General features: G+C 43.4%; 2 protein-coding genes across 2 annotated transcripts in view; both read right to left on the bottom strand.

Moving 5' to 3' along the window:
- LOC115765849 (trichohyalin) overlaps window positions 1-1,780 on the bottom strand; it is a 94,614-nt gene extending 92,834 nt beyond the window's left edge. The window contains exon 1 of the mRNA XM_030709575.1: window positions 1,427-1,780. Within this exon, the coding sequence (XP_030565435.1) occupies window positions 1,427-1,752 (326 nt within the window). The 5' untranslated portion in view covers window positions 1,753-1,780. The remainder of the gene's footprint in view (window positions 1-1,426) is intronic.
- Window positions 1,781-2,006: 226 nt separating this feature from the next.
- On the bottom strand, window positions 2,007-6,714 carry LOC115765856. Its single transcript, XM_030709585.1, has 5 exons — window positions 6,703-6,714; window positions 3,223-4,911; window positions 3,013-3,171; window positions 2,259-2,760; window positions 2,007-2,122 (listed from the first exon to the last, which is right to left on the bottom strand). The coding sequence occupies exons 1-5, from the start codon at window positions 6,712-6,714 to the stop codon at window positions 2,007-2,009; spliced, it is 2,478 nt and encodes an 825-aa protein (XP_030565445.1).
- Between the last annotated feature and the right edge of the window lie 9,693 nt (window positions 6,715-16,407).

Below are 16,407 nucleotides of genomic sequence, written 5' to 3'. Positions count from 1 at the left end.
TTGACATTCACAGGCCACAATGTGCATAATGTCACGGTGAGAAGATAAATAATTAAGATCTGAGCAATTAGTAACTGTTGCCCGGCTAAGGATGACACCGTGGGACTATTAGAAACATTTTCTATGTTCGTTTTTAGAGATTATTCTATATGTGTTCTAAGAAAATTAGATAATTTAATTTATAATTTAATTTAATTTAATTTAGAATTGATTCAAATTAAATACAATTTAAGTATTTCAAAAAATGTAAGATAATTCCATAAAAACAAATATCTGGAAATTGAAATCTCTGCCAGCGAAAAAGCTTTATCAGCATAGAAAAAGCTTAAACAAGAACTTCTAAATATATATTTTTTTTTAATGCGAGCGCTTGCCCGTTTCATAAGCTCAACGCTTAAACCATTTGTTTTATAAGATTCAACATTAAAAATTATTTTCTAATTAATATCAAACAAATAGCACGCTTAACATTTCAACTAAATTGGCATTTGAAATGAAATTCGCTGCCCTTTAATCAAGTTGTTTATGTTAATTAGATTTAGTTAAAACTCTACAACCTCTAGGTCAAATTTCCAGTTGGGAACAACAATTAAGCAGCCTGTTGCGCCAGTTTATTCAAAAACTCGTAACTGACCCTGAACTCAATTTTATTAATGTACATTCTAGTCGCATATATATGAGGGGTGCGACTTTATCGCTAGCAGGTGAACGATGGCTATCAACTGAGAATTCGATAGCCTTATAAACAGAAAGTGGAACACAAGAAATCAATCAGCAGGCGCAACTGATAAGAGAAGACGCAGGCAAAGGTATGTGGTAGACGCCTCGATAAACTAGGCATCCACTTGACAAGCAGATAAGATTCTTGGTAACAATAAATACGCGAAAAAGATGATCGGTGAGGGTGGGGAAAAAAAACAACTACGGAACTACCTATTAACATTCGTTTGATATGGAAATGCACGCCAAGTGGAAATTGATGAAAAGCTTTGAGGCTTAACAAAACATTTTACTATTTCTGGGAAACATTTATGATTAGGTATTAGGAGACTGACGAGTTGGTCCAAAAACAAAATCAATAAGGAGAACTTGTGAAACAGCAGCGTTAGCTAATAATGTGACCATGGAGGTGGAGTATTTACTTGAGTTAGGAGCTATGTTATCCCATGAAATATATTGACAAGAGAATATATCCATAACAAAATCAGTGAGAGAAAAAACTAAGAAGATCTTCAAAGACAGAGACAAATGCCCATAATCTGAACATGGAGGTGGAATATGCACTTATGTTTGGAGCTAAAGCCAAATTAAATATGTTAATTGTAAAATATACTCTACAATGATTTCAAGAAGAGTTAAAACCAATAAGACAAAAACAAATGCTTATAATCTGAACATGGAGGTGGAGCATTTACTTGAGACTTACCGTTTAACTAAGACCGGCTGCAAACGCTTTGCTGCTGCTGCTGCTGCGGCTGCAGTGGGCGATGTGGGTGACTGCGATTTGGAGAGACGCGCAAACACATTGACGCCGACGCCAACAGAGCCTTTATCCTGTGGCTGCCGCGTTGACGTCGACGTTGTGGGCGTGGCATTCGTTGGCCTAACGCTGCTGCTGCGCTTGACCAGCGGCGTGCCCGAAGGCGAACGCCTAACCGTGGGACTTATGCGCGGACTGCCGCTGCTGCTCGAGGGGCTGCGCGGAGCCGAGCCACCGGCTCCCGATCCCGTTCCCGATCCGGATCCGGCCATGTTGCGCGTGGTAGAAACTTTGGATTTCACATCATTGTAATTAGTTTTGATGGTTGACTTATTGCTGGCGATTTTATGCATAACTGCATCCCATTTATTGGGCGTTTTAACACTGCGCGCGGTTAGGGGCGATTTTTTATGTGCCGCTGTTGCAGTTGTTGTTGTTGTTATTTTACACGACGATTTGGGCGATGCGAGCGACGAGCTGGAAGATAGCGACGCGCTGTTAAAATTCTCAACTGTGCTGAGCGACGTTAACGATGCGTGTGGACGCGGCGACGCTGCACGCTGTACTGACGATCGCTGCTGCTGCTGCTGCTGTTGGTTGAAAGCTTCGTCGCAAAAGCTTTTGGCGCTGCCGCCGTCGACGCTGCAGTAGGAGGTGCGATTGGAGAGCGTCGTTGCGGCCGACGAAGAAGAGAGCGGACGCGGCTGCGACTGAGACAGCGACTGCGACTGCGAGTGCGAGTGCTGCTGCTGCTGGTGGTCGGCTCTCTGCGCTTGACCTTGAGCTTTGCGCAGCGTCTGCGTGGATTCGTCGGGCGACATGTCCATCTCCATCTCCATCTCCATTTCGATGTCCGGCTCCAGCTCGGGCAGGCGCATTTCCTCATCGCAGCGATTTTCCACATCCGTAAAAATGCCCGATGATTCCATGCACGAATCCTCGAGCTGCGGCACCGAGGCGCTGGGCTGCATGGCCGGACCATAAAGCTGGCCATCAATGACCTGGGCACGCCGATCGCCGCGCTGCAGCACATCGTCCGCATCGGATTCGGTAAAGAAATCCGAATCGGTCATCGGATCCTGACGACGCATCGGCGCCGCCGGTGCTGCCGGCATGGGCGGAAAGCTGGGCTGGCGGCTGACGCGGCCCAAATGTGGTCCATTGCTGGGCGAATGATCGCAGGCGCCGCGCGATGCCGGACGCGACATTTCGCCGTCGCCCTGATAGCCCGTATCCAGGCTGGTCACACTGGTCACGCTGGTGATAAAGCTGTTGCTCAGCTTGGGCGCGGCGGGCGCAGCGGCCGCAGCCACGACGGCCGCGGTGGCGGCGGCGACGGGCGCTGGTGCTGCTAAAGCAGCCGCCAGCTGCGGCTCTATGGGATCGAGAGGCAGCTCCTCCGGCGAAGGTGTCTGCTCCAGGCGCAGCTGCTGTTGCAGTTGCAAGTGTTGCTGCTGTTGCTGCTGTTGTTGCTGCTGCTGCAGCTGCTGCTGAAAATGTTGCTGCTGTTGCTGCTGTGCCGCGGCGGCAACCAGCTGCAGTTCCAGATGATGACTGAGATTGGAATTGGTATTAGGATTGTTGCTGTTGTTGTGCTGCGAGGATGAGTCCAGGAACTCCTTCATTTGATCGGGCGTCAGGATGCCCAAGCTCTCATCCAAATCGAAGCTGTGCTGCTTCTTGAGCAGCTGCTGCTGCAACTGCTGCAGCTGTTGCTGTGATGCGGAAAACGAATTATCGACCAGCTCTAAGGAGGCGTCCAGCGTGCTCTCCTGCAGCTCCAGGCCAAAACTGTAGCGCGTACGCGGCGTACGCAGCTGCACCGCTGCACCCAGCGGCAACAGTTCACCCTCGGGCGTGCGCGTGGGCAGCACCAGATCGCTGCGTGCCGCCTTCAACAGCGGCGACAGCAGATGCACCGGCACCGGCGTCTGCTGATAGCGTCCGGTGCCATGCGGCGTCGTTGTCGCCGAGTGCGGCGTCAGGCAGACCAGCGAATGTTGCGGCATCGAGCGACTTCCGGCGCCGTGCTGTGGCAAGCGTTGCGGCGTCTGTTCCAGAAATTCGCGCGTCAAATTGAGCAGCTGAATGTGCCGTGCCGGTGACTGCAGCCCGCTGATGTCCAGCAGGCGCTCCGTGTTGATGGTCGAGTTGAGGGGCAGCTTCATGGTGCTCTTGTCCGGCGCCAAGGCGGTTAGCGTCACATCCAACTCGGTATTGTCCAGTTCCGCGTCCAGCGGCAACTCCGATTTGACGCCGTTCATCAGCAGATCCAGGCCCGAGGGCATGGACATGTGCTCCAGCAGCGGTAGCTTTTCCACGCTCCTAGTCAAGTCCAGGTTTAGCTCATGGCTTAGTTCGCCGCCGGCGGCGTTGAAGGTGCGCGTGCGATCGGCACGATTGAGCTGCGAGGCATCGGCCACCTCGCTGACAACGGGACGCGTGCGATCCGCACGGGAGCAGCTCAAATTGGCCAAGAGCTGTGTGGCATCCGGTTGTCCGGTTGGCTCGTCGCTGGCAGGGATTACGGGACGCGTGCGATCCGCTCGATCGCCGCTGAGATTGGCCAGCAGCTGTGTGGCATCGGCTGGCTCGACGCTGGCGGGGATTACAGTGCGTGTGCGATCCACCTGAGCAGAGCTAGTTGCTAGCCGGGTGCAGCTCAAAGGACTCACCAGCTGTGTGGCATTCGGATCCAGCTCCGGCTGCTCCTTCTTGTCCACAATGACAGTTCGAGTACGGCTCATTGAAGAGCTCGATTCGATCAGTGTTGCATCCAAATCCAACGTGCGTCCAAAGCCCACGCTGGAGAGACGCGTATTCTCCAGGCGTGTGCGATTCAACGTGGGTGTGGCCGAGAGCGTTAGCTGCATCTGTGATTGCTCCCCCTTCGGCTCCCGCTCCCTTAACTGCTGCTCCTCCTCATCGCACACAAACGTCTCGGAGCGCATCAGCGGCATGGGCGTGCTGCTGGTTAACAGACATTGCTGTTGCCTCTGCTGCTGCTTCTCCGGCTGCGGCTGCTTGGCGGCGGGCAGCGGGGTGTGTGGCAGCGAACTGGTCATCAGGCCGGATGCAGCTGCTCCCTGTATTCCACCCACGCTGGCGCCCATCATTTTGCCCTGGCCAAAGTACTTCTTGAGCACATTGGTGGTGCGTTTGCTAATCAAGCTGACAGCATTGTTCAGCCGCTCGCCGGAGGCGCTCTTCTTGATGCTGGCGCCGAGATCATGCAGCGGCGCCGCCGCCGGATGATAGGAGCTAATGGGACGCGCCTTCCCATTGGCCGGCGCGGCGGGCGCCCGAAAGATTTGTGTGCTCGACTTTAGCGCTGTGGGCGGGCGTATGTGCGAGGTGGTGCCACCAAAACTGCCCGGCGGTGGTATGCGTGAGTTGCCATCCAGGCGTGGTATGCGTGTCGTAGCTGGATCCTACAAGGAAAATAAACAACCAAAATATTTCATGAATTAATTTAAACTAATCACACATCTCACACTACTCCAAAAACAATTATTATCATATTATTATCATCGTCATCTAGTCGACATTGTCCGACTGGAAGATAACCTGGATGCGAGCTCTATTCTTGTATACAGATGCATGTCAGAAGGTGTCCGAACAGTTTAATATTCTTGATCATACCGATTATGATATATGTAGCTTTTATATTGATCGATATTTATTGAAATTGAAAAAAATCGGTAGCTATCGATAGTTTACCTATAAACTTTATTTGCATGTTTTGTACTAATCGAGAGCATCGATATTTATTAATATTAGCAAATCAGCAGTGATCGATAGTTAAACTATAAACCTATCTGTATATGGGGTACGAACTTTGGAATAATCGAAATTTATCGATTTTGGGCAAATTGAGTTATCGATAGTTTTAAATAAAGTTGATCTGCATAAGGTAAGTATTTGATATTTCTCGATTTTTGTTATGCATTTTTTTGGATTTCGAGTTATCGATATTCTTTTATAATGAAACATATTTTTCAAACTAGGAGAAGTCGAGAGTTATCGATATCATAAAATAGACTTGATTTGCGTATATAATATACAACTCCCATATACCCTTTTACATATCCGCTTGAATGTGTACAGGGTGTGCAAATCTGGCAAATGCCTCAACAGATTGCGACAGCTGTCGGCTGACCTAAGACTGTAGCCGCAAGCCCTGCCCCCTGCCCTTGCCACCCCCTGTAGCAGGCGTCCGCGAATCGTAAAGTGCGTAGTTATTTTTGCGCCGTGGCGCCAACTGGTCTGTTGTCCGACCCTCGACTCTCCCACCCGCCGCTTCGCACGTGCTTAGACTTTGTGTTTTTTGGCAGGCGCCACCCTGCAATGTAGTTCACTGGGGCGTTTCCACTTGGCATCAGTTCAACGCACTTTAAAACAGGGTAGCTGCGGTGCGAGTGTGGCGGCGGGCGTGTTGGGGGAGCGGGTTTTGACAGCGAACAGCAGTCAACATAAACGGCAGGGGTTGACTGCTGCTGATGTCATCAGCATATGCAATTTTCGGTGGGTTTTGTATACCCTGTAAATGGAGTTTAAATGTCATTTTGGCCAGATTGAGTTATTATTATGTATGCAGTCCGATAATGTGCCGCTCTTCATACGAAATATGTTCATATATATAAATACATATAGATATTTAGATAATAATTATCTATAATTGAGCGTTAATATCCAATAAAGATTATTATTAGTCTAAGATGTTTCGATCTACTCTTTATTTGATTCTCTTTCATTCTTAAGCCTTTTATTATAGCTTTTCGATCTGTTTATATTTGAAAATGTTGAAGTGTTCCTTGATTTTAAATAATTTTCCGCATTTATCATATTTTCATATGCTTTATTCACAAATGATTTCGGTATATTATGCTTAAACTAATCTCGTTTACTTTACCTATTTATCTATACCATGGTTTTAGTTCTTAAGAGTTTTTTAATAATATGCTCCATCTACTCTAGGAAAATATCATTTCATATATATATTGTATTTAAAATGTTCATTTCTGTTTATATGTTTAAATATTATTATTATTATTTCCGCCTTCTCATAAACTCTTACTACAGGATATCTATATATACGCATACTCTTAACTCTGTTCAGCCCGCCTTTCTTTGGGGTTGTTTACGTACAAGCTAAACGCACAGCTAATTGCAGTCTAATATAATTAAATGGGGGCAGGTTTTGGTTACGCTGAGTTCCTTACGAAATGCGACATGTCCCGAGCTTCTTCTATATGGAATTTTATATCTACACATACATGATATATATTTGCACATTGTAATTATATAATTGCAGTTGGAAAAGGGAGTTGGGTAATTAAGCACGTGGGGCTTGTGCCAGAAAGGGATGATTAAATGGGCGAGAGTTGGGGCTGATAATGATTATGCAAAGGACTTTTGTGGCATCAATTATCATTCGAAATTCTCCTTTGTAGCGCAATAAAAATACATAACTAGAAGTATTTTTTAATTTATTGAAAATTAAATGTATGAAAACGAATTTAAGATATTTCAGATTTATTTATTTGCAGTAGTTGTGTTTTGGCGAAGACAAAACTAGATTCGAACTCGAAAGATATTTAGAGAAATTATTTAAGAATTATTATTGTTATTATTATTATTATTATTCACAAAATTATTAAGTCCAACTTAACTTATTTACTACAATTTTCACTTCAAATTGCAAGCCTTAAAGACACACATGCTTGCTTTTTGTTTTCCTTCTGCTCTTGCAATTCCCAAGCTGTTTAAGCAACAAAATAACTCAAGTTTCTGCTCGTATATGAACTCAAGCTCGAAATAATTCAGTTTAACAAGACGTTTACAACGAATCTCAATGGGCGCAAAAACTTTCGGTCTTATCGTTTAGGGGCCGCCGACAAGAAAAGTTTCGACAATATGCTACAAACGTATAATGTATATGGAGCCGCAATATTAAATGTGCCCAAAAATGCAGTTTACATAGCTGGCTTAATCGAAAATGCAATTTTCAGCGCAGACAAGTTAAACAAGCATTGGGGTACATTTTGGCCGCCCACAAGTGCAAAGCCTTCGGTATGTCCTTGAACTTTTCGCGTGCCACATAGAGAAAATGTGGAAACTTTCATCCGAAGCAACAACATAAAACAGAAAAACCCAACTGAATTGAGCGAACCAAAACCAACACAGCTCAATGATTGTTATCAACAGCAAAGTTGAGCCCGGCATGGGGCGTGCGGTGAGGGGCGTGGCGTTAGCTTAAACCCACAGGAGTTGGAACGTATTGCTCATTTCGCCAGCAGCCTATGTGGCACTGGCTGTGGGCCATAATTATTGCAATATGACACGCAGCAGCTGCAACTGGGCTGGTTTCGCTAAATGGCATCGATATGAACTCGCGGGAATAGCCATAATGAAGGATTTCTCGCAGCATAACGTCAAGTTTTATTATTGACAAAGATAAAAATACAAATATATATGAGCAAATATATCCAGCGGGGACTGCAATGACTGCCATAAATAACTGATTAATCTGGGAGTTTTTTTTAACAGTTGTCTATGATAGTTTTTAATTGGAAAGCAAAAGGAGAGATATCTAGAAATTTAAGTGGGTTGTAATGTACATTTATAAATGCCTTGCATTCACAGAAGTATTTACGGTCACTCTGGCAGCAGATCCCATGTATGTTAAGAATTATGTTAAGCATTACTGTTAAGGAAAGTCAGTCTGTAACAAGCGTTCAACAAAAAGAACAGAGAATAGGGAAAGAATAGTTGCAGACAACCACAATATATTTAGTAAATAAATAATCTATATATATGTTTTTATTGTATGGTTATCTATTCATTTAATCGATAATAATAAGTCAACTCGAATACTGATTTTGGTCTGGAGTACACATGTATATACACATATACAAATGGGCATTGCCTATGTGAAGATTTTCATATTTGTATTTTATTCAATTCTTTTTTTTTTTTTTTTGGATTATTAAGTTTAGCTTTATTTTAATTTTTCTGTTATTATCTGGAACAACTTAAATTAAATTTGTATGAATATTTACAATCTACTTATTCTACTGGTAAGTCTTATATACAAATTTACAGTGTCAACTATATAAATCGATCTGGGAGATCTATTGGGTGAGACCTTCGTAGTCTCCTCCGCGTTCGGAGTCCTCCAATTCTGCGCCTATTCAGAAGACGCCTAGCCAGTCGATTAGGATGACTTCTCAGTCGCGCTATATAATTTGCGGCCTGTATATTTATTATGTCCCCGACTTTGGGCACTCCTAAGTCTTTTTCCAAGTCGGAGGTTCTCATATACCAGGGGGCACCAGACAGATATCGGAGCGTTTTTGCTTGGAGCACCCTGATTTTTGAAAGACTGGACTTTGCAGCAATGCCATATACCTGGATACCATAACGCCAGGCGGGAGCTATGCAGGATTTATAAATGGTGACTTTATTTTTCAAAGATAGCGCATTTCTACTGTTCAGAAGCCATCTTAGTTTTCTTATTCTGTTCTTTAGGGTTACTGAAACACTTGTGATGTGCTTGTTAAAGTTCAAGCGTCTGTCTAGGTGCACACCTAAGTATTTGTGGCTGTTGAAGTGCGTCACCAATTGGCCGCGCAAGAAAACTCCCGGACACATGTCCCTCCGTAGCGCATAGGTCACATTGGCGCATTTATTTAAATTAATGCCAATATTCCAGCGCTTGGCCCACATTTCAAATTGGTGGAGATATTGCTGCAGGACGTCGGTAGCTTCGTAGACACAATCGTTTCTTGACAAGATGGCTGTGTCATCTGCAAAAGTGGCGATTGTAAGGTCGTGGGGGTCCGCGACTTCAATTGTAGAGCCAGTGGGCATATCGTAGGTAAAGAGGGTGTAGAGCGTGGGCCCTAGCACACTCCCTTGAGGAACGCCAGCCCCGATGGCCTTCATGTTTGACTCAACTCCATCGAGTACTACCGAAAATGACCGGTTTGTCAAATAATTCTGCACTATTAAATATAGTTGAGGTGGCAGTAAGGGCTTAATTTTGCAGAGTAGCCCATCATGCCAGACTCTGTCGAAGGCTTGTTTTATGTCTAAGTACGCTGCCACTACGTACTCTTTGGCTTCGAAACCCTCGAGGATAAAATTCACCACCCTATTTAGCTGTTCCGGTGTGCCATGAGATTTTCGGAACCCAAACTGAAAGGGGGGAATTTTTTCTTTAATTCTGTCCAAAGACAGCAGTCTCGTAAGCAGACAACGTTCGAATAGTTTTCCGATCGTGGGCAACAAACTAATAGGCCTGTATGAGTCTAGGGACGAGGGGCTCATTCCAGCCTTATAGATCATGCATATTCTCGCCTTTTTCCATTGGCTTGGAACATGCCCCAATCTCAATACCGCATTAAAGATTAACACTAAAAATAGGACTGCTCTGACCGGCAATGCCTTTAGTGTTATGTTGTCGATGCCATCATCGCCAGGAGCTTTTCTTGTCTTAAGTGCTGCTATGTGGTCTGATACTTCGTTGACAGTGATTGGAGCAACTGGGAGGCTTAGCTGGCCTGGGCTCTCCAGTGTGAGTTGAACCCTTCTGTTCATGCTTGCCGAACTTGTATTAAAAGGCTTGAAGCGATCCTCCAAGTCTTCGGCAAATGCATCAGCCCGTTCCTTTGGGGATCTGGCCCAAGATCCATCAGGCTTTCTGATCGGAAATTTGGGGGACACTTGCTGTTTGTGCCTTCTCGTCAGTCTCCATAGGGAGTGACTTGAGGATTCATCTGGAGAAACATTTTCCAAAAAACGGTCGGTTTCCCTTTGTCTATTCAGCTGCAGCAGCTTTTTGACACGGTTCGACACTCTACGGTAGATCCTGTCCACAATTGGATCTCCGGTTCGACAGTACTGCCTTCTAATCCTTCTCTTAATCAGCAGTAGTGTATGGATTGCTGGCGGAAGTCTCACTTGTGGTCGTGAGCTTTCTGATCGGCTTACTGGCGCAGAAATGAGGGCTGCCGAGTGAACCTTGTTCAGGAATAGCGCATATACATCTTCGATGTCTTCTGGTGCAAGTATTTCCAAGTTTAGGTCTAGAGTTTCCTCTAGATCTCGTCGAAAAGCAGCAATGTTGGCTCCAGGAGGCAGCAGACGACCTTTAATTGTTTTGCCCTTTGGAATACAGTCGTAACCAACTACTAGTGGGATATGATCAGAGGATAGCTGAAACTCAGGCCTTATACTTAAGCCATCTGGGTGAAGTCCGTTATAAATAAAGAAGTCAATGGCACTCGGCGTGTAACTTTGGGCAAACGGGAAATGAGTGGCTTGCCCAGTCGCTAGTATTTCAGATGATGAGTTTTGCACCGCGTCCAGTAAGCAGGTGCCTCTTGCGTTAGCTCTAAAGCAACCCCAGCATCTGTTTTTTGCGTTAAAATCGCCTCCTATAAGGAACATTCTTCCTAGTCCGCTAAAAAGTTGCTGGAATTCCATTGCTGACCACGACAGTTGCGGCGGGAGATATGCCGAAGCAATGGTTAATTCACCCCTGCTAGTTGCAATCTGGATGCTGGCCATTTGCAATTTCTCCATCCTTACCGGTTCGTTTTGGAAATATTCGATCTCCTGCTTAATAAGCACCGCCGCTCCTCCTCTTGCTCTATCGCTAGGATGATCCGCTTTGTGAATTTTGTAGCCTGGAATAAAGATGGATACACCGGTCTGAAGCCAGGTCTCTGTAATTAGCATCACGTCAATATTATGTTCAGTTAGGAAGTGCTTAAGCTCCTCCACATGCCCAGAGATACCACGGGCATTCCACAATCCGAGGCTTAGTGAATTGTGCATCATTTTTTGGCGTTCAATAGACTCAGACACATTTGTTTTAGGAACTGATTCGTCTCCTGAAGTTCCTTAAACATAGCTTGTAGAGTGTCGACTTTCACAGTGAGTGCTTCTATTGCAGCCTCCAGCCTTGAACTATTGTGGGGTGGGGTATCTTGGTGCTTGGGGGTAGGGTTCCTAATTGACGTCTCTTTATTGAACTTTTCCAGCCCAGTACGCAGAGTATCGGCGTACGAAATATTTCCTCGCACTAAGGTTGCTGGAATGTGTTGCTGACGGTCTTTTTTGCCACTGACATTACTTTTAAGTCCTAGACTTACTTTTGGTCTTCTTTCTTGCGTTCTAGCTTTGAACACATTGCACCCCTTATGCCAAGCCTCATGGTTTCCACCGCAGTTGATACAGCAAAGATTCTCAACCAAGGTTTCTTTGCATTGAGCTGTTGGATGATTTTGAGCACACTTTCCACAGGTATAAGGCCTCATACAGTAGTTTTTTGTATGTCCAAATCCTTGGCATCTGTGGCACAGGATGGCATTCAAATTTTTCTTTGGTATTTCAACCAAGACTCTTTGTCGCCCTATTTGCTTGATTTTCAGCGCATCCTTATTATTAGGCTCGCGAGCCAAATCAATGAAAAAGAAATTATTTTGTATTAGTTCCTCAATAGCTTCACCGTTTTCCTGTTGTTGGGCCTTACGAGGACGAGGATTGTGGATACGAAGGACATTGTGTCCATATCGCATAAACTCCTCTTTAATGCTATCTTCAGGGGTGGTGCTAGCCAAATTGCGGACGATAATCCTGAAGGCCTTGTCTTCCTTCAGTTGGTATGTAAAGTGGTGTGCATTATTTTCTTTGAGAAACTGCACTAGGCTTCGATATGTATTCGAGTTTTCAACGTGAACTCTTACTTTTCCTTGTGTTCCAACGTGGAGGGTATAACTATCTGACCCAATGACTGTATCAAGCTCTGCCTCCATCTGGGTCACATTATTTACATTTTCAATGAAGATGGGGGGTGGCTTCCTGGATCTGGGTACTCTGGCTTCTTTTTCCGCATTCAGCTCTACTTCCATCTCTTCTGCCAGTGCCTCGGCATGGGCTATTTCCTCCTCTGTAGGATCATCGTTCTCTTCATTATCCAGTATTGCAAATTGGTTTTTTGAGTTTATTGGGATCTCCTTTAGACGTCTGTCCATCGATATCTGAGATGCAATTAACCTCCCTTTTTTACCATTTGCTTTTGGAAAGCTTGAAGGCAGCTTACGTTTTATTTTGGTCGTCATCCAGCTGAGTGATTTAACTGATGACTTTCCTAGTTCATTGATATTACTTTCTGGTGCGCCTGCAACTACACTTTTGTAGTTAATTTTTGGGATGGTGCACACTCCTCCACTTGAAGTTGTGACAGTGTAGGTAGACGCGTAGATGGAGTTTGTCGACGTCAATGTGCATGTCGTTGCTGCAAAATTGCTACTACTGCACTTAATTGCAGTATTTGAAGCACTTACAGTATTTAGGGAAATCATTTCACGAATTTCCGCAGGTGTAGCGCCAGCAATTCTCATCATTTTAGCGAATTCTGGTCGCAGCTCTCTCGGTTGAGAGGGCGTGGATGCACTAACATCCATGCCCAATGTTGTTTGGCTCAATGTTGTTTTTTTCTTATTAATTTTTCACGAAAATTATAAATTTAATGGTACACAATTTTTATTTATTTTTTTTTTGATGAAAATTTACCTCTGCGTATTCAATTCTGGAAACTCGGATTTATTAAACTAGTTTTATTATTGCATACTTTTTGAAGACTGCAATAATTTTTAGACTACAGCTGGAAAGTATGCTATATTATATATGTATTATATATTGTCTTTTCCTAACATTCAAAAACTAAAAAATTTAACTACTCGAATACTCTCTAATTATCTGTAGGGTCGATACTCAGGCTATCAATATATCTATACATCTGTACATCCATCTATCTATCCATACTTATTTCCCATCCTTTTGTCTTTTCATAATGAACTTGACATAAAATCTAAATTATGGCGAATTTCCTAAAAATCTATTAGCCTTTTAAACAAGACCAAATGCCAACAGCCACAAAACAAAGGAACGAAGAAATTTTTTATTTGGGCCACAATATTTGTGGCAACAATGGAACAATCCAAATATATTTGTAACGCTGTCGAAAACCGGCAATTGGCGAGGAGACAATAAAAAACATCAAGAAAAAATGGGGAGCAAACAAACGCAGCACGCAACAAAATAAAAATTCTGAAATATTGTCATAGCGCAGGATAAAGGAAACGGAAAGGAAAGCAAAGTCAAACAGAAAAAAGCAAAGGAAAAAACACAAAAAAAAATAAAGAGGGTGGCTTTAATATAACAAATAAAAACAAGTAAGAAGTTCTAGTAGGGAGCTCCCGACTAGGGAATACCCTGAACCCTCTTTTTCCAACATCAAATGCATATATATATATATTCTTTTTTAGAAGCTATATGTCAAGTTTGGTGACTCTAGCTCTTATAATTTACCAAAATTGCCCAAAAAACACACCATATACCCTTATACCCATTTTTAATGGGTTCAGGATATAAAAAGCCAAACTTCGTGCAAATCGGATGAGATTTGACCGAGTTATGGGGGTGGTAATTTTTGACCCATGTCTATATACGAATCTTGGGGTAAGATTTGGACATGAATTTCGACTAAAAAATCGCTGTTCAGATTTGAATGCCAGATTAATCTAGAGGGAAAACCATGAAGAAAAAGCCAAACTTCGTGCAAATCGGATGAGATTTGACCGAGTTATGGGGGTGGTAATTTTTGACCCATGTCTATATACGAATCTTGGGGTAAGATTAGGACATGAATTTCGACTAAAAAATCGCTGTTCAGATTTAAATGCCAGATTAATCTAGAGGGAAAACCATGAAGAAAAAGCCAAACTTCGTGCAAATCGGATGAGATTTGACCGAGTTATGGGGGTGGTAATTTTTGACTCATGTCTATATACGAATCTTGGGGTAAGATTTGGACATGAATTTCGACTAAAAAATCGGTGTTCAGATTTGAATGCCAGATTATTCTAGAGGGAAAGCCATGACGAAAAAGCCAAACTTCGCGCAAATCGGATGAGATTTGACCGAGTTATGGGGTGGTAATTTTTGAGCCATGTCTATATACGAATCTTGGGGTAAGATTTGGACATGAATTTCGACTAAAAAATCGCTGTTCAGATTTAAATGCCAGATTAATCTAGAGGGAAAACCATGAAGAAAAAGCCAAACTTCGTGCAGATCGGATGAGATTTGACTGAGTTATGGGGGTGGTAATCTTTGCCCATGTCTAGATACGAATCTTGGGGGTAAGATTTGGACACGAATTTCGACTAAAAATTCGGTGTTCATATTTGAATGCCAGATTAATCTAGAGGGAAAACCATGAAGAAAAAGCCAAACTTCGTGCAAATCGGATGAGATTTGACCGAGTTATGGGGGTGGTAATTTTTTACCCATGTCTAGATACGAATCTTGGGGTAAGATTTGGACATGAATTTCGACTAAAAATCGCTGTTTAGATTTGAATGCCAGATTAATCTAGAGGGTAAACCATGAAGAAAAAGCCAAACTTCGTGCAAATCGGATGAGATTTGACTGAGTTATGGGGGTGGTAATCTTTGACCCATGACTAGATACGAATCTTGGGGTAAGATTTGGACACGAATTTCGACTAAAAAATCGCTGTTCAGATTTAAATGCCAGATTAATCTAGAGGGAAAACCATGAAGAAAAAGCCAAACTTCGTGAAAATCGGATGAGATTTGACCGAGTTATGGGGGTGGTAATCTTTGACCCATGTCTAGATACGAATCTTGGGGTAAGATTTGGACATGAATTTCGACTAAAAAATCGGTGTTCAGATTTGAATGCCAGATTAATCTAGAGGGAAAACCATGAAGAAAAAGCCAAACTTCGTGCAAATCGGATGAGATTTGACCGAGTTATGGGGGTGGTAATTTTTGACCCATGTCTATATACGAATCTTGGGGTAAGATTTGGACATGAATTTCTACTAAAAAATCGCTGTTCAGATTTGAATGCCAGATTAATCTAGAGGGAAAACCATGAAGAAAAAGCCAAACTTCGTGCAAATCGGATGAGATTTGACCGAGTTATGGGGGTGGTAATCTTTGACCCATGTCTAGATACGAATCTTGGGGTAAGATTTGGACATGAATTTCGACTAAAAAATCGGTGTTCAGATTTGAATGCCAGATTAATCTAGAGGGAAAACCATGAAGAAAAAGCCAAACTTCGTGAAAATCGGATGAGATTTGACCGAGTTATGGGGGTGGTAATCTTTGACCCATGTCTAGATACGAATCTTGGGGTAAGATTTGGACATGAATTTCGACTAAAAAATCGCTGTTCAGATTTGAATGCCAGATTAATCTAGAGGGAAAACCATGAAGAAAAAGCCAAACTTCGTGCAAATCGGATGAGATTTGACCGAGTTATGGGGTGGTAATTTTTGAGCCATGTCTATATACGAATCTTGGGGTAAGATTTGGACATGAATTTCGACTAAAAAATCGCTGTTCAGATTTGAATGCCAGATTAATCTAGAGGGTAAACCATGAAGAAAAAGCCAAACTTCGTGCAAATCGGATGAGATTTGACTGAGTTATGGGGGTGGTAATCTTTGACCCATGACTAGATACGAATCTTGGGGTAAGATTTGGACACGAATTTCGACTAAAAAATCGCTGTTCAGATTTAAATGCCAGATTAATCTAGAGGGAAAACCATGAAGAAAAAGCCAAACTTCGTGAAAATCGGATGAGATTTGACCGAGTTATGGGGGTGGTAATCTTTGACCCATGTCTAGATACGAATCTTGGGGTAAGATTTGGACATGAATTTCGACTAAAAAATCGGTGTTCAGATTTGAATGCCAGATTAATCTAGAGGGAAAACCATGAAGAAAAAGCCAAACTTCGTGCAAATCGGATGAGATTTGACCGAGTTATGGGGGTGGTAATTTTTGACCCATGTCTATATACGAATCTTGGGGTAAG

The sequence above is a fragment of the Drosophila novamexicana genome, unplaced genomic scaffold, assembly GCF_003285875.2.
Source record: "Drosophila novamexicana strain 15010-1031.04,08,12 unplaced genomic scaffold, DnovRS2.1 tig00001059-arrow-arrow-pilon, whole genome shotgun sequence".
Taxonomy (NCBI): Eukaryota; Metazoa; Arthropoda; class Insecta; order Diptera; family Drosophilidae; genus Drosophila; species Drosophila novamexicana.
Note: the sequence above shows the minus strand (reverse complement) of the source record. Positions and strands in the feature narration are given on the sequence as shown.

Bases quoted from the DNA above. Each gene is read 5' to 3' on its own strand.
- LOC115765856 (XM_030709585.1), bottom strand. The intron at 2,761-3,012 runs GTTGCCGCCGCG...GCCGCGCCCAAG, and splicing joins ATCATCTGGAACTGCAGCTG to CTGAGCAACAGCTTTATCAC. The intron at 2,123-2,258 runs GTCAAGCGCAGA...CTCCTACTGCAG, and splicing joins GACGCTGCGCAAAGCTCAAG to CGTCGACGGCGGCAGCGCCA.